The following is a 25,192-nucleotide window of genomic DNA, read 5'->3' on the forward strand; positions in this document are numbered from 1 at the left end:
ACCTACCTTCTCTATAAACCCTTGCTGAACTCCTACGTGCCCTTTAAGGGCTGGAAAGCAAATGCTTATACAGTAGGTTAGATCTCCAAACTTCATGGAAAACCAAGTTTTATTTTCAGCTTAAAACGTCCCTCTCCCTTTCATTGTAGTTTGATATAAGACCCAGCTAAGTCAAACTTTTTTTTTTTCATTTTTCTTTTTAACTCAAATATAACCCCTGGTGTATTTAATTGGGCTTGGTTTTCAGGGAAGCAGCTTCAGGCTGATTTAAAGAGCTCAGCATTACTGGAGCCCGGAAGAGCTGATCTGATATAAACTAGCAGTTATCGTGCAGTAAAGATGTCTGGCTGAGGAGGAACTAAGTGTCGGAGGACAGTGATTTAATGCGCCTGCTTGGGACTGGAGAGCTGGTGTTTGCACACACTGCACTGGAGAAATGTTGGCCTTCAACTCACCTGGGGATGGAGAGATACATTTATCATGCCCTCTTCCAACCCTATAAAACGATCTGTGGCCGAGAGGTTCCCCGCCAGCTGGGCTTGACCTCGTGCTCCACCCCACAGGAACGCCAAGTGAGCTGAAGTGCGCAGAGAAACTTCAGGTCGTTTGATTGCTAATGAAGAGAAGGTGTGTTTGCCCTTGCCAGGCAAGGAGTCTTCCTGTGCTTGGCCTAAGGATTAAGTGGGGGGAGTGGGACTGGCTGTCCCCAAAAATCTGACATTTCCTCTTATCGTTCTCCCAAGCAATCTATTAAGCCCATATTAATTATTTATTTTTATTATTTGTCAAGCTATAAATATATGAGTAAAAACATGATTATGAATACATGAAATGGATACTAATAAATGGGAACATTAGGACAGGGGCGGTAGGCACTTTGGTGCGCTTATGCACGCCCCCTTACAGACCTCTTAGGAATGGGGTGAGGTCAACAGTAGATGGTCTAAGGTTAAAGTTTTTGGGGTTTAGGGAAGAAACCACAGAATCAGGTAATGCATTCCAGGCATTGACCACTCTGTTGTGGAAGTCATATTTTCTGCAATCAAGTTTGGAGCGGTTTACCTTAAGTTTGTATCTATTGTGTGTTCGTGCATTGTTGTGGTTGAAGCTGTAGTAATCATTGACAGGTAGGACATTGTAGCAGATAATTTTATGTACTACACTTAGGTCAGACCAAAGGCGGTGTAGTTCTAAGTTGTCCAATCCCAAAATTTCAAGCCTGGTGGCATAAGGTATTCTGTTGCGAGCAAAGGAATGGAGGACTCTTCTCGGGAAATATCGCTGCACTCGCTCAACTGTATTAATCATTAATATTAATTAAAATATTAATTGTATTCATATTTGTTTAAGGGAAAGACCCTGTGAGATTGCCAGATATTAATTTCTAATACTTTGATTAGTGAAACATTTATGGGTTTGCTAGCTTTGGGTTTCACTCCACTGGAAAGTTTAAAATATTTACATATAAGGAAAAGGCCATTGTAAATTTGCTAATTAAAAGAGGTCTTTCAGGAACTGGGAGCATTCTGTGCCATTGTGATACGAGAGTTTCTTTCAAGCTTCTTTATTAGCTGGATGGTGTTTTTAGCAAGGGCACTGATATTCCCAGCCAAGAGGCCTCTTAGTATTATCCATGTATTCATGTGGTATGTGTTTATTTATTAGCGACAGAGGTGGGTTTCAAAATTTTTTGCTACCAGTTCGGTGAGCGTGGCTAAAAAGGGGCATGTGACTGAGTGGGCGTGGCCAATTTGACATCACTCATGCACACTCAGTCACATGACTCCCTCACCAAGCCATGCCCACTGAAATGGTGGCAAAAAGTTTTGATTGGGGGGGGGGGGGCTCCAGCCCTGCTGGAGCTAAGGGAGTGCCTGAAAACTATCCAGTAGGAAAAAGAAATGTTTGTCCTTCCTGGCCCCCAGGAACATTCTGCAGGTTTCAGCAGGGCTGGGGGAAGACAAAAATGCCCATTTTTTGCAAAAAATGGGTGGAAAACGGGCCATTTTTCACATAAACTGAGGCATTTTTCCCTTCCCCCAGCCCTGCTGAAGCCTGCAGAGTGCTGCTGGAGGCTGAGGGAAGGCAAAAATGCCTCCATTTTTGCGAAAAATGACCCATCTCTGGGACTGGCATGGATATACCATTAAAAAAGGGGGGAAATACATTTTTAAAATGAAGATTGTTCTGCGCATGTGTAGAGCAGAAAATAATGTTGGTGCGCCCAGGATAGAACCGGTACGGTCACTTATCTGGCCGAATTACTACCTATTTGGCTGAACCAGTCCAAACCTGTAGGTACCTACCTCTGATTAGCGACCTGATCTCCTGCCACTGAAAGAGGCACAAAATGACTTACCACAAAAGTAAAATCAATATAGAAATATAATTAAAGTTAAATGAAAACTATAATTAAAATTCCATTTAGAAACTCAAAAGAATAAAATAGCCGGCAAGATTGTTCCAGCCTCATCAGCCATGAATGACCTTTGATCAAAGTTATCAATTTTGACTTGATCTCAGCAGGAAGCAATTCCTTAAATGTTCCTTAAAAGGGAACTAACGGTACTTACTGGCAGGGTATTCCAACAATGGGAGCAATCAGCATAAATGCCACAATTCCATCCGTAACTACCGTAATACTAGACAAACCATTAACCATTGGGTTATTGTTTCAGAGTTATTTACTTATCTAAGTAGAGAAACAGAATGGCCATAGGTGGGCAAAAAGAAATCAGTGGGAATGATTTACTCTTGATTTCCTCATTGAGTTCCCTTGTAAAAAGTTAGCAACATGTGTTTGAAATCTTTCTCCTTCCTTCCTTCTTTCCTTCCTTCCTTCCTTCCTTCCTTCCTTCCTTCCTTCCTTCCTTCCTTCCTTCCTCCATTCACCAATCCATCCCCCCATCCATCCACCCATCCACCCACCCCTCTTTGTTACTTCCTTCTTTCATTTTCTTCCCCCCTTCCTCCTTCTTCCTTCCTTCTTTCCCTCCCTCTTCATTTCTTCTTTCTTCCTCCCTCCCTCCTGCCACATCAGGTTCCATTGGCTTAAGGATCACAAAGCCAGCAGGCAAGTGACTGGCAGCCAGATAGGGGAGAGAGCAAGGGAATGTGTAAGTGGTCAGTACACGTACAGAGACGCTGAGGGAGGTTGCATGGTTAGGGGAGACATAGCTGAGCAATTTGCCTCCTTCCCTGCTGGCTTCTGCGTTGACTTTCTCTCTGTAAGCTTCCCACATGCAAAGAGTTCAGTATTGGGATGGTTGCAGCGAACCCAACAATCAACTTTGCAGCTCCTGCCAGTTTCCCTATTGTCTCCTCAGAAACTGTCACGGAAGGTTGGAAATGAAGATAACATGATTGTGGCAGCAGTGCTGAAGTGACAGCAGTGCTAAGGTCCCCACAATTTCCCCAACTTTCATTCACAAAAGAGTTGTGACTCCCAACAGTCTGTAAGTTAGCCCATTTAAGTTACCGTGATTCATTGCCCTATACCAAGGGGTGAAATGCTACCGGTTCACCCGAACCAGTTGGAAAAAAAATGCTACCGGTTCAGGCGAACCGGTATTTCTGACAATCAGCTGTGATGCACGATTTATATTAGATAGAAAGTAGGATTTCCTGCTTTGTAGCTAATCTAAATCGTGTGGCACAGCGGATTCCTCCCCCTCGCTGTTTGCTTATCTTTGCAGGCATGCTTGGTAGCAGGCTTCACCCACCCACTGGACGTCAACACATTGCTTCATGCGCTCAAATTGCTACTGAACTAGTAGCAAAGGTAAGCTGATTTCACCCCTACCTATACCTCCAACGCCACCCAAATGAAGGTTAAAGTATGTATTTTAAAAAAAGAGTGTTCAATAAAACAACCAGACGCTTAATTTTGCTTTTCTAGAACACTAATTTTTTCCAGTTCCCTGAGAAAGGGTCCGTCCCAAGGAAATGAGTATTATATTAATCACATTCATTACAGAATAGAATCATCCGTCTGTTTCAAAGCAGGAACCCTTCAAGCTTTCACCTCTATGTCTTGATTTAGCAGGTTGCCAGAGAGAGCTAGCTTTGAGTTCGACGCACGTCGGGATTGCATCCCGGTTGACGTTCGGAACCGCCTGTGGCCGTCTTCATCGATCTTATCGAAAACGTAACCAGGTGGCTCTTTGAAAGAGGCAGGGCATATACGCACGTCCTTTGCTGTGTAACTTGTGCCATAGGTGGTGTCCTGAACAAATGGCACATGAGGCCTGGCCGCTGGCAAGCGGGGCCGGAAGCTCTTGATGGAAGGGAGCGGGTGAGGAATGTAATGGGTTTGGAAGGAGGTCATCAGGTCCATGGGCTCAGAGGACAAGGTGATCTCGCAATGTGGCACGATAGGCTTGGGTCTTTCGGAGTGCCAATGCTGGAAGTCTTGCTTCATAGTGGAGCAGTTGCCAAAGGGTTCTGTGTGTTCGGGAACCCGGGCCAAGGGTTTACAGGAAGTTGCCGGGCGCCCATGAGGATCTCCATAATGGGTCTGTGCTGTCGTCTGGAGGTCCATCCTCTCTTTAGGAGGAGTGTAAACCACTGGCTTCCTGGTGATGCGAGCAGCTACTGGCCATGCTAAGAACTTCTCCTTGAATTCAGTAGTGCCCATAAAAGTGCCTGCGTCTGGCTTGACATAATCTGGTTTCGCGGACTTTGCTGGCTCTCCTGCTAACCCTTTATAAGAAAGATTGTGGGTGGTGAGCCCATCAAATGGAACAGAGCAGGTCTTGAATGGCTCTTGTTTATGGACGAAGCGTTCTGGGATGCAGTGAGGCACATAATTCAACTTATAATTGGTCATGCTCTCCAAGGGGACCTTTGAGGTGTGAAAAGGCCTTACAGGCTTAAAGTTCTTGGTGGTGACCAGCCCTTTGTATGGGTAAGCATCCTGGTTAGTAGTCCTGTGTTCAAATTTGTTTTCCGGTGGACGGTAATTGTTTTGTGGCTTAATCATCTCTCTTTTTGGCTGATTCCATGCCACATAATCAGCTGAAATGTAAGCAGATGTGATTAAAGAGGATCTCATTACTCTCAAACATTCCCGCTTCCATGCTAATAAAGAGCAATTTTACTGCATTCAAGCAAACAATAAGACAGGAAAAAATGAAAACAGTTCTTTTTCTATTGGAATGATGGCAAATGACTATTTAGCAGTAAACCACATAAAGATGGAGTCATGGGAATTGTTAATGGAATGAATATGGAATCAGCCAACTATACATGCATCATTTTGTTATTTCTAATTTTGCAGTATTGATATTATGTTACTATCCCATTGCCACAGAGCCACGTTGGTTTAGGTGGTTAAGACTTCAGCTAGAAATCGTTATATCCTAAGTCCTAGTCCACAGGTGTTAAGGCCCACAGACTGGATCTGGCCCATGGGATGCTTAGATTTGGCCTGCGGGGGCGGCCTGAAAATAGCCAACCTGTAGCGCCTCTGCTAGTGAAAATGGGGTGCAGAGGGCCACCCACGCCCCCCTGCACCCTGTTTTGGCCAGCAGGGTGCTGCAGGAAGCCATCCAGGCTGAAAATGGGGTGCACGGTGACTGCCTGTGCCCTCCCCCCATACCCCATTTTGGCCAGCAGAGTGCTCCGAGAGGGTGTCCATCCTGTCTCCCCCACCACCAGCCTGCCGGCGGAGGACAACTACAATGCTGATCCGGCCCTTCAAGAAATCCAGTTTGACACCCCTGTCCTAATCCTATCCTACGCATGAAGTCAGCTAGCTGATTTTAAGCCAGTCCCTCTCTCTGAACCCTAGGAAGCAGGCAATGGTGAACCACCTCTGAAAATCCATACCAAGAAAACTGCAGGGACTTTCCCAGGGAGTGGCTAGGTGTCAGCACTGACTTGGAGGTAATCCTGAAAAAACCCATTGCTAGCATAGAAGTAAGATTGGAATACAGTCCCACCAAGCACCTGCAAGTAGAATCTGGAAAGATAGATGGCCCCTTCATAATGAAACAGCAAGACGACATAAGCTAACCTTGGAGACATTCTACTCCTGGCATCCATTTTAAGGACAATTCAAGAGATCTGGAACTTGTACTTTGCATCCAAAGCCACCGATCCTAATGTAGTTTGTACATTTTTTTTTCCCATTGTAAGCCTTAGCTGCAAAAGCGGTTTCTTTTCAAGCATGTGGAAATTGGCTCTTTTCAGGTTTACCATTCTGGCCTAGAAAACTTCATGTAATTAACAGATAGTGAAAATTTTGTGTTAGTTTGTGTCATATTTAGTAATCTTATCTTGGATGAAACTAGGGAAATATCCCACAAGGTTCTCCAGGGCTTTCTAAGTTCTAAAGATGATGACATTTCTTCTCCTTCTTAAACATTGAACTGACTTGAAATATACATGTTTCTATAAATAAGCTGGAAAAGTAAGAGACATTTGAGTTCTTGTTCGTTGCTTCAAAGATGGGATTCAAATCTTAAATTCCTCTTGATTCTGATGTCAATTGAAATCTTTTTTTACATATATAATTTTATTAAAAATTTGGATTGCAGTAATAATGCAAACTAAACTTTTAAAAAGAGAATAGAAAGAAGTACAAAGTGCAAGAAAAAAGAGAAAGAAGGGAAAAGAATAAAAATATAATAAAGAGAGAATACATGTATAAAGATTTCCAGCCTTTGTCACAACAAATGTAAACGAATTTACATTAAGGGACTCCACTCCTTTAAAAGATACAAACATTTATCTCTTCATCCCAAATGTCATCTCTTAGCTATGGAAAAATCCATAAAAAACTCAATTTTTCAGTCCTGGTGTCCACAGAAATTCCATAAAGGGTTAGCAGAAATAACCTCATAACCTGTTTTAACCTGGATCCAATAAACCAATTTTATATTTATATTTCGTTTCTTCAAATACTGTCAGAGAATTAGATTTCATTTTATTTCTTCTTTGTCCCACTTTCTTGGTTTGTCATTTGTATTTCATCTTTTCACTTTAAAACCTCAGCCAGTTTCTTTTGTATATCTAGCAGTGAAACACTTTTCTAGGTCATTCTCTTGGCCTTTCAGTTTTAGATTTCTTTTAATACTCTCGTCTTTTCAGATGAAAGTTATTCTTCATATTTAGCATTTCCCTCTACATAAAAAACTAATTCCTTCTAGTATCCAGTTTTTTAATCAATGAAATTATTTATCTTCGTTTTGTCTTGTAAAAACCAAAACAGAATATATTTTCCATGAAGAGTTGTTTGTTCTTTACAATTAATTCCAAAATCTTATTGTAAAAGTTTAATACTCCAATTTTATCTGCACCCTAAGTCTGCTTCTAGCTCTCTAAGATCAAGATCTTATTTAGCTGTTTATTTTAGATTCTTTAAATTCAGAACATTACAATTAAAATTTAATTCCATTGAGGACTGAAGGTAGACTCACCTGGCGTTTTCAAAATCATCAATCTGAAGGTCTCTAATAGCTTAGATGTAGCTAATGAGCAAGTTCCAAAACTGATTAGAAAGTGAGGTTTGCAAATTTAGTGTCCTTTAAAAGTCTTTTGCAGGAAGTAACAATGGCTTCCTGTGTACCAGAACTTTGGGGAAAAAAATTAGGACATCGCAGAGCAAAAAAAGACATTGAAGTGAAACCATGCATGACATGGCTCAGGCAGTCATCAGCATTGACAAAGGAACTCTAAAGTTATCTCCCTATCTGGAGAGAACACTGTATCTCAGAGTTAATGAAAAAAATTAAAACAGTGCACTGCAAAACTGCAAGGAATTCAGATATTTTATCATATCACTTCATCCTGCTTAGTAGTTAGTCTATCGTGTTTAATATTCTTAGATTATTTTTATGGCTATTTTTTTCTTAATACTACACTTATTCTGCATTCTAGTATAGTCTTGTCTACCTTATACCTATATTATATTATGCTATGCTATGCTATGCTATGCTATTATTACTATTACTATTACTATTACTATTACTATTACTATTACTATTACTATTACTATTACTATTACTATTACTATTACTATACTATATATTATATATTATTCTATCTGTTCTATTCTATTCTATTCTATTCCATTCCATTCCATTCATTATCCCAGAATTATCTGTAGATGAATTACCTTCACGTAAATGGCAAATTTTCAAGCCATAGACAAGACTGAATCCCTAGGAAATTCTAGGACTGTGGACAAACAGGAAGTTAATAAATCATTTTGGAAGGAGATACTGGCAAACCACTTTACATTCATGTAATTATTAGGAGTGAAGTTGAACTGAGGAAATCCTTATGCTTCCCTTTTGACTGCCACACTATAGCGGGGGGGGGGGGGGACTGGAATTCTGGGAATTGAAGTCCACACAATCTAAGGTTGTCACATTTGAAAAACAGAATATACTGCAGGAGATAAAAAGGTATAAAATGGTAGACTAGGTGATGTGCAGATCACAATGACCATACATAAGCATTGGCATGCAGTATTTAACTGTTCTTGATTCAGGAAAGGAGTGGGGAACCCAACTACAATAGGTAAACTAAAAAGAATAAATAGGAGAGCAAATTCAGTTAAGATACCAGGCTAGAAACCAGGAGACTGTGAATTCTAGTCCTGCTTAAGCCTGAAAGCCATCTGGGTGACTTTGGGCCAGTCATTTATTCTCAGTCCATGACATCAGGGTCTGTCAGCAAGGCAGCTGGTCAATTTCAGTTGCAATCAATGCATCAAAACAATGCTAGGAATTTATTTTTTAAAGGATGAATCTAATACAGCTTGATGTATCATGGAAGCGGACTATAAGATAGAGTATGACGGAGAAAAGGCAGAAACAGCAGATTTGGGACATAGTGATCTTTCAGATATCGTAGGATTCCAACAACCCATCATTGCCAGGCACCGGGACCACTGACTGGCTGGGGATTCTGTTTATTTATTTATTATTTGTTTGTTTGTCAAACATGTACAAGATAACATGTATAGGTATGAACATAAACATGAACAGATAAATACAGAAAAATGGGGACAGTAAGACAGGGACGGTAGGCACACTGGTGCGCTTATGAATGCCCCCTTTACAGACCTCTTAGGAATGGAGTGAGATCCAAGATAGACAGTTTAAGGTTGAAGCTGTGAGGGTTTGAGGATGTAACAACGGAGTCATGTAGAGCATTCCACGCGTTGACCACTCTGTTGCTGAAGTCATATTTTCTGCAATCGAGTTTGGAGTGGTTTACCTTGAGTTTGTATTGATTGTTTGCCCGTGTATTATTGTGGTTGGAGCTGAAGAAGTAGTTGACATGCAAGATGTTATAGTTGACAATTTTGTGTCCTATGCTTAGATCAAACCGCAGGTGGCACAATTCCAGATTGATCAAGGCCAAAATTTAGAAGGCCTCGGTTTTCCCACGGCTGTCCTTAGACATAGTTTACCCACTTGAAAAATAAGCTATGAGGACAGTGAAAGCTGGAAGTATCAGTTCATAAGACAAGGGAGACGCTTAACAAATTAGAAGCAGAAGATCCATCAGATCAAGAACAATCTACTCATAATGTATGACCCAATCATTTTACAACTGTATTCCCTTATCAGGAATTTCAGAGTAAGAAGAGGTGGCATGCAAAGTCATTAGCACTGATTCCTTGTCTGTATAACTTGATGAGCGGCCAGATTAAACTAAATGAATAATAATGCTGTAAAGTTGTGGTATGTTCACTGCAATATATTTTCTTTTCAATCTTCTAATGTATCCCTAGTTGAGGCTGCAGTGTGGCACCATTGTGTGCAACGATAATTATTTTGTACAGTACACAGTTTCTATCCCTATCCCATTCCCTCTGAGCTGGCCTTGTGGTCTCTTGATTGTGTGTTCCCATTCATTTCCATGGATGTTCTTGTGTTCATGGCAGCAACTGCCCCTAGGAGGAAGCAACTCATGCATGCATATACTATACACCTTGAATGTATTTTAAGGGAGACCTGGTTCTCCTTATAGGCCTTCCAATTGGCTCGATATGAAAGGTCGCTGGAGTTATCATATCCTTGAAAGCTGGTGAGCTTCAGACCTTAAAGGATGAATCACTACAATATAGAATAAGATCATGGGACCAAGAAGATTTCCATTTGCAGGGTATTTTGAAAAATCTTGCAAATTGCAACAAAATGTGGTGAAGCTCCATTTCCTCCAAGCTCTTCAAATCCTCAGTTAAAGGCTGCTCTAGATAGACCTTTGATCAAGACTTGCGTATGGCTCATATCATATCATGAAAGCCCACCGAGAGAGAATTCGATTCATGTCGATCCACACATTTGAGATAATAAGTAAGACTGTCCAGATATTACATATATCTGAGACACATCAAGGGAGAACAGGAGTTGCTTATTGTCATTTTTTGTCATTGTAAAGGAAGAGTAACAGCACCCATGTGCCCTCACTAGGATCTGATTGTTTGGATAAAGTTGTCATGAAGAAGGGTTGGCAGACTCCTAGTTCTGCTGAACGGGGAAATGGTTTGATAGGATCCTTCTTTCCCTTTCATACTTGCTACGGATCTTAACTAGTAGACAATCTTCTTGTGACTAAGACCTATGGAATGAGTCCTATTACATCTTGATGATTGGCCTACAAGAATGATTTTGTTTCCTCCTTAATCATTGATGTAGGTGTGCTTTGATCACACATAGTCAATCCCCCATTATTTCATTCACATCTCTTCCAAAGTACCCCTGACACCCCAAAAAGGTGATACACCATAAAACACTAAGGAGAGGGATGGGGGGAAACCAGCATATGTGACCTGTGTAAGGGTCTTAAGCATTTGCACTTTTTAAAGCACCCCTTTAAAACACGCCAGCTTGGAAGGTGGAATAATTATTCCCATTTGGGAGGTTATTGAGAAAAATGGATGCCTAATGCATTTAAAATATTTCTAATTATTTTTTCAACTCTTACTTTTATATGTCGGGACTGTGATCATCTTCTCTGAAGAAGAATGCGTTTGTTCCTGGGGCATGCAAAGACCCACTCGAGATACGGAGTATGGGTTATAGTCTTGTCTATATGTAGTCTGTAGGTCCATACATTCATTGCTCTTGACATATTTATCAGGAGGTTTCTGTATAATACGGAAGACTTCATGTGGGATATAATCTCTCCTGCAAACATCAACAGCGCTCATTAAGCTTGTAGTATATCGATAGTTGTGTTTAACTTAAAACAGTCCTATTGAAAACAATTTGACATGTTTCCAAGCCATCCCATAGATTTTAATGACTACTTTAAACAAAATTAATCTAAACCTCCCAGAATATTGCTTATCAAATTCACATAAATCCCACATAACTCATACTGAAAAAGTTCCCGCTGTTAATTTTCTTTTTGCTTATCAGAGATTTGGGGATACTTTTAGCTTTCAGGTTGTTGTATTATTTCTTACAGACACATTTTTTAAAAGGGGGCATAAGAGTACAAAATCTTTCCACTTTGGAAAGACTGAGCAGCAGAATCTACCAATGGATACTATCTGTATTGTAGGAAGCTTTTAAACAAATGTACAATAGGGCAAAGGTGCAGAGAGTATTGCTTGAATTGTGATGATACAATTTTTACTGTACTCCATCAATCAATAAATGTTGGCATAAAACTTAATAATTTCGAAAAAGCCTTTTTATTTAGTTAATTGTGGGTTTCTTTAGTCAATTTAAGGATTACAGGGTTTTGTGAGGGACAGATGAACTTTTTCTTCTTCAAGATCTATTGGCAATATTTTTTTTTAATTGTCTTCTGACAGTAGTGAATAAAAGTACTTATAAAACGTTTTAGCTCAATAGAGATACCCAGTTTAAATATTTGTTTACTGAGTTAACGCTAAACTACAAAAACAATACAGTACAAAAACATTGCATGAAAAAGCACTCATGCTGTTTTTAGTTGCCACTGGTGCAGAGGTGGGTTACGACTGGTACGCCCTGGTACAGGCGTACCGGTGCCTGCCGGGAGCACCGGGTACTGTTCCGGTACGGTGCTCCGGAGGGCCCACCCACCCTCCCATGCTCCTTACCGGTAATTGAGCTCTTCGGGGCTTCCATGCACGTGCACGGAGCAGCAATGCTCTGCCAAACAGCTGGAGCGTCGCGGAGCATTGCAGACGGCAAGTACGCATTCGCGTGCTGCACTCGTGCATGTGGTGAATGCCGGGCACCATTGCACCGTACCGGTTGCACCGGGATCCAGAACCCATCACTGCACTGGTGTATAAAGTTAGCACATGAACCTGTTTTGCGTTCCTCAGTTGTGGGACATCCAAATTTACTCAGCAGGTAGTACAGAAGAATGGCCCAGAAGCCTATAGGCGTGGCTAAAACAATAGCAACAAAGTTATAAGAAAGAGGATGGACTTGGCTATTCCTCAGCTCTGGTTTTCCCATTCAGGAAGGAATTTTTTCAGATGGACAACCCGAACAAAGTGGATTTGTCTATACCTTCAACTTTTCTTGAAACCTACTGTTATCATCCACAACTGGGACAAGAAGGATGCATTGCAACATTATCCCCCCCCCCCCCAAAAAAACCCCACAGATATACACAAACTATGCATTCAAGTCCACAACCATTGGCCTTTAACAGCTTTTCTTTGGGGGCTACTAGGTCTGCAATTCAGATGACCACTTGATGACAGCCGTTACACAGAGAACTCTCTTTGCTCCCACCCGGTGGTCATTTGGATAGTTGCAGGATAGATCTGATAGTCCTCCCTTTGCTTCCATTTCTGTTGTTCCAAAGGTGCTTTTTCAAGAGGCAAGTGGACTTTCTGGTTTTTCTTTGAAGAAGTTTCGCTTCTCATTCAAGATGCTTCTTCAGCTCTGCCTGGATAGTGGGGAATGGAAGGATTTATATTCCTTGCAGACGGCAGGTCATTTGCATTCTTTGCAGAAAGCTATCTGCAAGGAAAATAAATCCTTCTATTCCCCACCATCTAGGCAGAGCTGAAAAAGCTTCTTGAATGAGAAGCGAAAGATCTTCAATGAAAAACCAGAAAGTCCAGTTGCCCCTTGAAAAAAGCACCTTTGGGACAACCATGACCTGGATGGCTGAGAATCTCCATAGATAGACACTTCTATTGCTGTTGTCTTACTTGGTTGTTGAAAGGGCTTCCATTGGCACTGGCTGCTTCTGGTACTCTGTGGTGGGCTTGCATGATTCCCTAGGTAGGATGTTGGAATAAAGGGGGTATTTTTCCATATACTCGGAAAGGAGACATGGCTTCTCATTCCTGTCAAAGAGCCTGGTTGGTAGATGAGGACAGTGATGGCGACTGTTGAAGAAAGAAAACATTGATTAGGGTTCATCAAGATCCATGCACACTCCTGCTACCGAACCGGTAATGAAGAAAATAGAATACCATTTCTGATCAGAACACATAACTCCAAATATCCTGGGGAGATTTGAAATTAACCTGTATTGAACTGTGAACTAGAGAAGCACTGTTGATATAAATGTGAATGCTTTAATAAAAAAAAACACAAATGAAATTAAATTCAGGGAATTTCAGCAAACTGAACCCAAAAACAAATCTGTGCTTTCTAGATTACAATTCAATGTATAGCTGTTTTGACCCACCAAAATGCAAAGAAATAAGGTTCCTTTTGAATTTTAAAAAATGTGGAATCTCTCCAGATGACATAAATGGAAATAAACTGAAACGTTCCTAGATAAATTAAAAAATTTGATCATACTATAACACAGAAACATCCTGCAAATGCCAAATGTTTAGTCCTGATTGATGAAAAATTCTCCTTTTTACTTCATTTTGAAGTAGAAGAGAGAAGAGAGATAACATCTATACAATTTGAGAAAACATTGGGCTACTGTTCCATAATCCCTAATGACTTGCCATCTGGAATAAGGCTAAGTAGAGGTAGTGTCAAGTGACATCTGGAGAGGTACAGATTTCCTACCTAGTACAAAATTATACTGGATTTAATTCTTCATCAGGGAGAAACTGTTTAATTGGCATTCACTCTATATGGCTAGAAGTCAATTTGTAAAACATTAGGTGTTTGCAGCCAAACCACAACGAGAAGGCAGGGAAAAAAAAGTGAAATGGGAGATGGGTGAACATAATGTGATCACAACAGCTGTGCATATCCACAATTTATTCAGTGTGGTTGTAGAAACTTCAAGCAAAGGTAACTACGTTTAGGGACAGTTCTCCAATTAACCACATTGGGAATCAGGGAATACAGGTAATTTTTGACCTTTGACCACAATTGAGGCCAACATTTCCATGAAACATTTGTTAAGTGAGTTTTGTCCCATTTTACGAGCTTTGTTGCCACAGTCCTTAAGTGAATCACGGCAGTTGATAGCAATAGCAATAGCACTTAAGCTTATATAGCACTTCACAGTGCTTTACAGCCGTCTCTAAACTGTTTGCAGACTCAGCCTATTGCCCCTAACAATCTGGGTCCTCATTTTACTGACTTCGAAAGGATGGAAGGCTGTTAACTTTGTGCCTGGTGAGACTCGAACTGCCAAATTGCAAGAAGCCGGCAGTCAGCAAAAGTAGCCTGCAGTACTGCCCTCTAATCACTATGCCACCACGGCTCTTAAGAACCAGATGACTGATAAGTTAGTAATCCAATTCTTAACGAATCTGGCTCCCCATTGACTTTGCTAATCAGAAGTTTGCAAAAAGTGATCACATGACCTCGGGACACAACAGCAGTCATAAATATGAAGCAGTTGCCAAGCATCTGAATTTTGATCACATGATCATGGGGATGTTGCAAAGGTTGTAACTGTGAAAAATGTTCATCAGTCCCATTTTTCAGTGCCATTGTAACTTTGGAACAGTCATTAAACGAATTGTTGTAACCTGTACACAGCTGTGTTGAAGATTGAACATTTTTGCAGTATCCTAGCCTACAAATTTAACACAATGAAATATGAAATCCTTAGAAAACTGAACTCTTTTGGAATTTCACAAATGTTTTCATTCAGTGGGATTAAACAATTTTCACTATCGGTTGTGGAGGTGTGACATGTTTTGGAGGCATGGCTTGGTGGGCATGGCAGGGGAAGGTTACTGCAAAATCCCCATTTCCTCCGGATCATCTGGGACACGGGAGGCAGAGAATAGATGGGGGCGGGGCCAGTCAGAGGTAGTTCTCCGAACTACTCAGAATTTCTGCTACAGGTTCTCCAGAAGTGGTCAGAACCTGCTGAATACCACCTCTGTTTCCATTGTTTACTGTGGCCACTGTTCTCATCTTGCTTTTGATTTTTTTAAAAGACATAATCCACAGCTACCTAAGAGGAAAAAAAATTTCTAGTATGGAAAAGCCCAGAAACAACCAGACAAGGAGACATCAATCTCTTATTAAATTCACAGAATGCAGAAGCAGAAACATTGTAAGGTGGCAATCTGATTCTACACTGCGGGCAAAAGAACTAATGCTACAAGCAATTGCTTTAATTAGGTGACTGATCGGTCAAAATAAGGAGCAGCTTTTCGGGTGCAATAAAAAGTCCAATTCCACACACATCTGTCTGGAAGAATCGTTGGGTCCACTGAGGCTTTCTTACTATATAGACATGTATTGTATAATGACTGTAATTATTCTGGCCTAACTTGCCAGCTGAATATACAATTAGCATAGAAAGAGCAAGAAGTCACACGTATCGTATTTATCATGGCTTATGCTGTCAGGGCTGCCTAACGCATGACATCATCTCTATGAAAATGCATTTCCAAGTTCAAGCAGCTGATTAGAAGATGGTCCAATTGGTGTGCAACTCCTCAAGTACTCAGTGTGAATCCCTGAAGTGGGATCAGGCAGTCCTCGATTTACAACCACAATTGAGCCCCAATATCTCTGTCGCTAAGCAAGATGGCTGTTAAGTGAGTTGGGGCCCCTTTTACGGCCCTTCTTGCCATGTTTGTTAAGTGGATCACTGTTCAGTTAGTAACCCGATTGTTAAGTGAATCTGACTTCCCCGTTGACTTTCATTTTTCAGAAGGTTACAAAAGATGATCACATGACGCCGGGACACTGCAAGCGTCATAAATATGAGTCAGTTGTCAAGTTTAAGTGGTGCAAATGGATCTAAGGTTTGCTTCTCCTGGGTGTGCTCTTTCTGGAGAGCTTAAATGACCTCTCTGCTAAAGGGTTTCCCTTTATGAGCAAGAGTTGGCTGCTGATAGTTATCACTGCATTTTAACTATTTTAATTCCTCAAGGTGCTCTGGCCCTCTGCCTGATTTGTAACTCCATCTTGCAGGTATTTCTAATCTAATGAATGGTATTTAGGGCAGCTTTTTGCAAGCAAAGAAGCTTTTTGTATTTTTGTACAGGCAATCCTTGACTTACAACAGTTTATTTAGTGACCATTCAAAGTTACAATGGCACTGGAAAAAGTGACTTATGACCGTTTTCACACTTACGACCATTGCAGCATTCCTACGATCACGAGAGACCAGGCGAGGAGAAGCATCCCTCAACTGTGAGTGACATCGAGTTGGCCATGCATATCCAGTCACATGACCACCCAGCCATGCCTATCCAGCTGGTCATTAGGGCAGAGAACTGGTTCTTAAATTATTTGAATCCCACTACTTCTCCATGCTTGATGTTATCCAACTGCAGAATGCCTAAATATTTGTAGGCTTCATTTTCGTTGCATTTAATTAGTTGGCCATTGGGCATTTCAATTTCCTCACATGTAGTGATTTTGCCCCTTTTTATGGATACATTGGCGCATTTTTCCATGCCAAACTGCATTGAAATATTGGTGCTGAATACTCGGACTGTGTTTGTCAGTGATTGGATTTCTATTTCTGACTTTCCATAGAGTTTCAAATCATCCATATAATAATAAATGAGAAACATTTTCAGCTTTTTGGCTGTTTGGTAGCCTAATTTCATTTTTTTAAAAGATTACTGATAGTGGGATCATCTCGATGATGAAGAGAAGAGGTGAAAGTGAATCACCCTGGAAAATTCCTCCCTTGATATTAACCATTCCATAGTTCTCATTCCCTACTGCCAACTCAGTTCTCCACTGTTTCATCACCTTTTCAGTAAAGGATGTAATATTTTTGCTAATGCCAGTTGTTTCTAAGCATTTTATGATCCAACTATGTGGTAATGAGTCAAATGCCTTTTTGTAATCAATCCAGACCATATTCAAGTTTGTTTTTCTGTTCTTACAATTTTCTAATATCATTTTATCAATTAGGAGTTGGTCTTTTGTGCCCCTGCTCCTTCTTTTGTTGCCTTTTTGCTCTACTGGCAAGATGTTATTTGTTTCCAAATAATACATAATGTTATCTGCAATAATGCCTGTGAGTAATTTGAAGGTTGTTGGCAAGCATGTTATTGGTCTGTAGTTTTCAAGTATTGTTCCTTTAGTTGCATCTTTCTGAATCAAGTATGTTTTTCCAGTTGTCAACCATTCATCAATTTGACCATTTTGTAAAATTTCATTCAGTCTGCCAATATTGCATGTAAACCGGTCAGATATTTGAGCCAGAAACCATGCAATTGGTCATTTCCAGGTGATGTCCAATTCTTTACTTTTTTTACTCGATTTTTGACCATCTCAGTTGTTATTTCTAACACTTGCATTTGCTTGTTGTCAATGCTTTTCTCAAAGTTATGTATCCACTTTGCTTCCTTATTGTAGTCCTTTGCATTTTCCCACAGTTCTTTCCAGAATTCAACTGTGGCCTGCTTTTCTGGTTTTTCACTTTTGGTGTCACCATTCACATTAAAACTTTGATAAAAACGCCGTTGGTGGTATTATTATTATTGTTGTTGTTGTTGTTGTTGTTGTTGTTGTTGTACAATTGTATCACAGCGGCCAGTTGTTTCGCCGGATTTGGCATTGGTTACTAGTCGGGCCCCACCCAGGGGCCTAGGACGTCGTAACGTATTTTCGTAATATGCGTGCAGATCCAAGCAGTGCGGCTTTTTGCATTTGACTGATGGTGATTTTGTCAATTTTTAACTGCTTTAAATGTAATTCCAGTGCTTTTGGAATAGCACCCAGTGTGCCAATTACCACTGGAATTACCACTGCTGGTTTGTGCCATAGTCGTTGAATTTCGATTTTTAAGTCCTGGTATCTTGCGATTTTTTCATGTTCCTTCTCGGCGACCCTGCTATCACCTGGTATTGCGATGTCTATGATTGTGACCTTATTTTTCTCAACCAGTGTGATGTCTGGTGTATTATGCGCCAGTTTTTTGTCGGTTTGTATACGGAAATCCCACAAGATCTTGACCATCTGATTTTCGGTGACTTTTTCAGGCTGATGTTCCTGAAAGTTTGTTGCTGTTTTAATATTATAATTTTTGCACAAATTCCAATGGATCATTTGTGCTACTGAATTGTGCCGCAATTTATAATCAGTCTGCGCGATTTTTTTACAGCAGCTGAGTATGTGATCAACAGTTTCATCAGCTTCTTTGCAAAGTCTGCATTTGGCATCATCAGAGGATTTTTCGATTTTGGCCTTAATGGCATTTGTGCGGATAGCTTGTTCTTGCGCAGCCAGGATTAGTGACTCTGTTTCTTTCTTTAATGTACCTGTTTTTAACCATAACCAAGTTTGTTCACTGTCCACTTTATCTTTTATTTTTTCCAGAAATTGGCCATGCAGTGCTTTGTTCTGCCAATTCTCCATTCTTGACTTTATCACATCTTTTCTGTATTCTTGTTTCGTCTGTTGGGCCTTCAGTAGATTTTTGTTCTTCACTTCGATTAATAGATGTTCTTGACTTTCTTTTAAATAATCAGATTATTATTATTATTATTATTATTATTATTATTATTATTATTATTATTATTATTATTATGTGGTTAATCTTTGCTGAGATTCACAGCCTTTGGGGCTGGTTGGTAGCTCAACAGCTCGAGTTCTAACCAAGGACCTAGGAACTGTCAAGGTAACGTTGGAGGATATGTTGTTCCAAGTAGGGTGGTTTTTTGTAAAGTCAGAATGTTCAAAGGTAAATTTAGAATTTCCAAATAACGAGGTAGCTCTTTGGGTATTGCTCCAAGGGCTCCAATTACAATCGGGACAACAGACGATTTCTTTTTCCACAGTCGTTCAACTTCAATTTGCAAGTCTCGGTACTTTGTGATTTTTTCTTGCTGCTTATCTTCAATTCGTGCATCACCAGGTCAATGAACCAAACTTTTTTCTTTTCAACTATTGTTATATCAGGTATGTTGCAGGCAAAGTGCCTATCAGTCTGAATTCTGAAATCTCACAAGATCTTGACTTTTTCATTCTCTAGAACCTTCTCAACCTGATGTTCTCAGTGGTTTTTGCTGTACTCAAATCCAAACTTCTGGCACAATTTCCAGTGAATGGTTTTAGCAACTCGGTCATGGTGTTGTAGGAATTCAGTTTGTGAAATTTTGCTGCACCCACTGATCATTTGCTATTGGTGGTAACATGCTGAATTTTTGCCTTCATGCAATTTGTGGCTAAGGCTTGTTCTTGAGCTGCCAAAATAAAGCCTTCTGTTTTCTTTTTTCAGTGCTCCTGATCTTAACCACTTCCAAGTTAGCTTTTGGTCAGCTTTGCCTTCAATACTTTTCAAGTATTGGCAATGCATAGCTTTGCTTTTCCAATTTTCAGCTCGCTTCTCAAGTACTTCTTTCTTGTATTCAGCTTTCAACTTAGTTGTATTCAAAAGGCCTCCTTTATTTACTTCCTTAATCATTGGTTCTTCACTTTTCTGGATGTAGTCATTCTAGCTGTGTCTTTCTTCTTCCACAGTCTGTTTTACTTGTAGGAGTCCTCAATCACCTTCTGCTCTTCGTATCGGTTAACATCACTTTTAGGGTGCAGGGCATGATTCATTGTCATAAGCTTCCATCATCATCATCATCATCATCATTATCATTATTATCATCATCTTATTTTATCTTATTATTAAAATATCATATTATTAACATATCAACTTATCATATTATATTATTAACATATATTATATTGTTAGCATATCTTCTCTTATCATATTATATTAGTAACATGACTTATCTTATTGTTAACATATCATCTTATCATATTATATTAATGTATCTTATTATTAACATATCTTGTTTTATTATTAACCTATATTATTTTATCTTATCTTATTATTAACATATCTTATATTATATTATATTATTAACATATCTTATCATATTATTAACATATCATCTTGTCTTAGCTTGTCTTATCTTACTAGAAATCAGGGTAGTATAGTTGAGTGACTATAGCCTATTCAGAATTGGGCCACGAAAGCAGCGGGCGAGTGCACATGTGTGCACAGCTCCCCTTGCACACTCAGCGGGTGGGTGAGTGCACGTGCGCAGCTCCATTTATGTGAGTGGCAGGTGTGTGGGTCATTTGTATCCATGCCAACTGTTTGCAGAAATGGGGCTGTATGGGCATGCATGCTCACCCACCATTCATGCGGAACCACCCCCTCTCCCCCACACCGACCAATCAAGAAAGCCAGAGCAGTTGGAGACCACTGCCATAGGGAATCCTTGTTACCAAAGGATGTTGAAGAATTAGAGGAGTTGCTCTATGCTTTCTTGTTTGCCACAAAGAGAGATCCCTCTGCGAGCTCAAAGTCTTTTTTGTAGCTGAAGATGGTGCTGAGATTTTACCCTGTTTCCCCCAAAATAAGACCTTCCCGGATAATAAGCCCAGTTGGGCTTTTGAGCGCATGCGCTAAAATAAGCCCTCCCTGAAAATATTGCAACACAGCAGCATCCATGAGGTGACCACGCTCACCACTTCCTGCACCTCAAAAATAATAAGGCCTCCCTGAAAATAAGGCCAAGCGCTTATTTCGGGGGGATCAAAATAAAATAAGACCCTGTCTTATTTGGGGGAAATGCGGTAGATAAACAAAAAGGTTTGCGCCAAAAAGAATTTAGCTCTTCACTAACTCTCTGAGCTGTAGAAAATTTCTTTAAGATGCTTCATTCCAGACACGGGTTGGGATGAGTGCTCCCTGCTTGCTTTTATGAAGCTTTGATTAAACAGCCCTGCTATAATCCCAAGTGAGCTGCAGGAATTCCTACCTACTTTGCCAAATCTCCCATCCAGCATTACTAGCCAAGGTAGCCCAAATGAGGTAGATAGTAACGCTGCCAATTTGCCTATGAAACAGATCAAGGAGTTGTTTATGAGAACTCCGGGAGAGAAATAAGAACAATCCAATAGAAATAAACAACATTCCTGTATGGATCCAGTCAATTGCTATGATATATTGTGTTAGTCTAAAATATTATATAGCTTTTTCCCCCAGTTTGGGCTGAACATCTTGTGAGCACCTGGACATTGGCTCTTGGTTCCCATGGTTTAAAACTCTGTATAATACACAGATCCAGCTTATCCAACAGACCATTGTTTAACCAAACCATGACTTAGTGAAATGTGTAAACCCAGCCAAAAACTGAATATGTGAAGCAAACCATTGACATAAACAAGAAATGCTTTCTTCAGACAACAAAGACTAACTCCAGACATATCTCCAAACCAGTGGTGGGTTGCCAATTATTTTATTACCGGTCTGGGCGTGCTCGCATTCACGTGCGATGCTTCTGCGCATGCCTCCCACCACCGCTACTACCGGTTCGCTCGATCCTGGCTGAACTGGAAGCAACCCGCCTCTGCTCCAAACATTTGGAGGTCAGATATGGGACCTTCCAGGCTTTAGAACCATATTATCAAAACCAATCTGACAATTCTACCCCTACCTCCCCCACAATAGGTTTGTTTTCCTAGTTTCCAGCAACTTCCAAGAATCTGACAGAGGACAAAGAACATAGAACAGATGAAAATTTCCCATGTCTCATAATCTCTCATCATTATCCTACTCAACAAATCAGCATGAAACATTAAGAAGTATATGGGAGGAGGCTAAGCTGAGAGGATAAAGGTTGTAATGAGGTTGGTGGCTTGGAAGAGAAGATTTAGATGGCACATGAGCTGCAAAGTCCATACATTAGTGTTGTGGCCTGTTGGCTTCTCCAGTAGCCAAATCAGAGGAGGAGGAGGAGGAGGAGGCAGAGGCATCAGAGTCAGGGTCAGCATCAAGGCAACCTGAGACCTCTGAGGGGGGGAGAGGGAATGGAGCTGGCAGAGAGAGATAGACAGAGATAGACCTTGGAACAAATAGCCTACATTTTGGTCTTCATGGGCTTCAGAATTCTTACAGGCAAATTCCCTACTTCTGACCAGGGTCTTTGACTCATTCATTTTGATTCATTTAATTTCAAAAGTCAGCCAACCTGCCAGCCTCAGGTGCACTAGCATTTCCGACAAATGATCTTTAGACTCTATAGCAGTTATGGCGAACCTTTTCGGCACCGAGTGCCAAAAAGGTCGAATGGAAACATCATGCACGCTCATTGGGGCCACGCACTGGAAAAGCCAAACTCTGGGTTCTAGTGTGCATGCGCACCCAATGATCAGCTGTCCAGTGCGCATGCGCATACTGGTTTTTGGCACTGCCACACATGTGAAGGACAGATGATCGGGACGCGTGTCAGAAATCTGGAAGACAAACAGGCAAGGCTACATGTGCCAGGCGACATGGCTTTACGTGCCATAGGTTCACCATCATGGCCCTATACAGATATACAAGCTTCCTTCAAGCTGAACTTGATGCTTGGAGATTTCATGAAGGTTTGAGGAACCAGGGTGGAAGTGATTTGTTACTGTCTTCTTCCAGCATGAATGGATGGCTAGATCATAGAGATATAAATAGGAAAGAGAGAGGAAGGGCTGGGGGCAGAGAGGGATCTTACCAGCAACCTATAGTTCTGCTATCTCCTGGAGGCCTCCCTCCAAATGCTAACTAGGTTCAACCCTGCTTAGTTTTCCAAAGCAGACATTGGCCAGGTAGTTTTACCTGTTAAATAGATAGATGATAGATAGATAGATAGATAGATAGATAGATAGATAGATAGATAGATAGATAGATGATAGATGGATAGATAGATAGATAGATAGATAGATAGATAGATAGATAGATAGATAGATAGATAGATAGATAATAGATGAGAGAGAGAGAGAGACAGAGAAAGACAGAGAGAGAGAGAGAGACAGAGAGACAGAGATCCTTGGGAAATAAAAATGGTGGTTGGCTGCAGTCCAGCACTTTGGAAGCGAGCCCAGAAAAAGACAATCGTGGGTTGATAGAAAGTTTCCTGGAAGGTTAGAGGGAAAACATGCTTAGCTGGCCTCCTGATAAATAGAACTTTGTTCACGCACATCATTAGCGGTTATTTGATGAGAGTGTATGTTAGGAATATAATCTAATGGTTGGGTTGGCAATATATAAATCATGTAACAATGTTGTACCTGTTTTTTTAAATCATACTGTAAAATGTGATTGGCTGCTGTTTTCCCCAATCGGCCATAAGACGGAGCCAGAACGACCATTAGCTCTGTGTTTCGTTAGATGCTGGGCTGATCTGATCTGAGTGTTTTGGAAGCTGGCTATTAGAAAGTGCCATGAGCTATTGTAAGTTTTGCAACTGTTAGCAAACTTCATGTACTGAACTGATTATATGATACTGAACTATGTTATTTGGATTATCCCTTAATTGAGAGACATTGATGGCTGACTGTCTTATCCGTGTATGACTTGGACTGTTTGATGGACTCTGGTACCTCTATTTCCACGAAAGTAAAAGCCTACTTAAACTGCAGTGTCTCTGTATGCTGGTTTGTGTGTTCTCCAACACAACTCTCACAACACTTCGCTGAATGTACTCGCTCTCCCAACGGGCAGCTTACCTAACAGTGTCCATAGCAGGCTACCAACATTTGGAGACCCCTAGCTCAAGGTGTAAACATCTCAGCCATCTCTCGCCCCCTCCCGGTCTCACATCTGCACCTCACAGATGGAAGAGGAATAGGGAGGGGCAGATGAAGGATGGGTTAGCTTAAGAGATACAGACAGTTAAGGAAGAAAATCATGTGCAATGCATTTGGATACGGCACCATAGACTATTTGATGTGGATCACATTATGAAAATGAATGGGGAGGGAGTAACACTGTAGATAGAGCCATATGGAAACAAGAACACTTTGCTCTTAGATGTTGAATGTTTTAGACATAAAACTTAGAAGTACAGTAAAAAGCAACTGCTCTATTGGGAAAAGCAGAAATGTGAAAGTTCTCAGCTTATGACCACGCAGGAGAATTCAGTCCAAAACCTTTTCCAAAATGTCATATGAGGGGCCTTGCACTCTGACAGTTAAACCTTTTCCTGCCCTCCCACAATTAAGGGTTCACTAGGAAAGCTGGCCTTCTCTCAGACTAATACAATCCATGTGCACATCTGCATGTCTCAGTATTGCAGAGGGGATGCTGGGCTGCTGTTAGGGACTTGAAAAACATAAAATATTGACTCTCAGAGCAAGGATTTTAACCAAACCATTTGCCTGGTCTTTTTATTACATGTTGCTGCAAGATGTCTATTATTTATTGAATCTTACATTGATTCCAATAATAGCCTATTCCACTGCTGTGTTTAAAATATTGGGGAGGGGGCAGTTTGTAATAAGATTACAGATGGTCCTTGACTTACAACCATTCATTTAGTGACTGTTCAAAGCAGTGGTAGGATTCAAAAAAAATTACTACTGGTTCTGTGGGCGTGGCATGGCTTGGTGGGCGTGGCAAGGGAAGGTTACTGCAAAATCCCCATTCCCTCTTGATCAGCTGGGACTCGGGAGACAGAGAATAGATGAGGCGGGGCCAGCCAGAGGTGGTATTTACCGGTTCTCCGAACTACTCAAAATTTCCGCTGCTGATTCTCCAAAACTGGTCAGAACCTGCTGAATATTACCTCTGGTTCAAAGTTAGAACAACACTGAAAAAAGTGACTTGTGACTGATTTTCACACTTGCAACCATTGCAGCATCCCCATGGTCATGTGATCAAAATTTGGATGCTTGGCATCTGATTCATATTTATGATAGTTGCAGCACCCCATTTGGCAACCTTCTGACAAGCAAAGTCAACAGGGAAGCCAGATTCATTTAACAACTGTGTTACTAACTTAAATGCAGTGATTCCCTTAACAACTCTGGCAAACAAGGTCATAAAATCCACTTAACAATTGGCTCGGTTAGCAACATAAATTCTGGGCTCCATTGTGGCCTTTCACGCT

The 25,192-nt window shown here is 40.7% G+C and overlaps 1 protein-coding gene across 1 annotated transcript in view; it reads right to left on the reverse strand.

Moving 5' to 3' along the window:
- Positions 1 to 3,884: 3,884 nt before the first annotated feature.
- The window catches only part of SAXO1 (stabilizer of axonemal microtubules 1), a 33,556-nt gene continuing 12,248 nt past the window's right edge, over positions 3,885 to 25,192 (reverse strand). The window contains exons 2-4 of the mRNA XM_014067711.2: positions 13,127 to 13,306; positions 10,945 to 11,147; positions 3,885 to 5,016 (exon numbers count right to left, since the gene is read on the reverse strand). Coding sequence (XP_013923186.2) covers positions 4,013 to 5,016; positions 10,945 to 11,147; positions 13,127 to 13,306 — 1,387 coding nt within the window. The 3' untranslated portion in view covers positions 3,885 to 4,012. The remainder of the gene's footprint in view (positions 5,017 to 10,944; positions 11,148 to 13,126; positions 13,307 to 25,192) is intronic.

Source organism: Thamnophis sirtalis, unplaced genomic scaffold (assembly GCF_051295495.1).
Source record: "Thamnophis sirtalis isolate CommonGarterSnake01/CBP01778 unplaced genomic scaffold, rThaSir2_p1.2 scaffold_5, whole genome shotgun sequence".
NCBI lineage: Eukaryota > Metazoa > Chordata > Lepidosauria > Squamata > Natricidae > Thamnophis > Thamnophis sirtalis.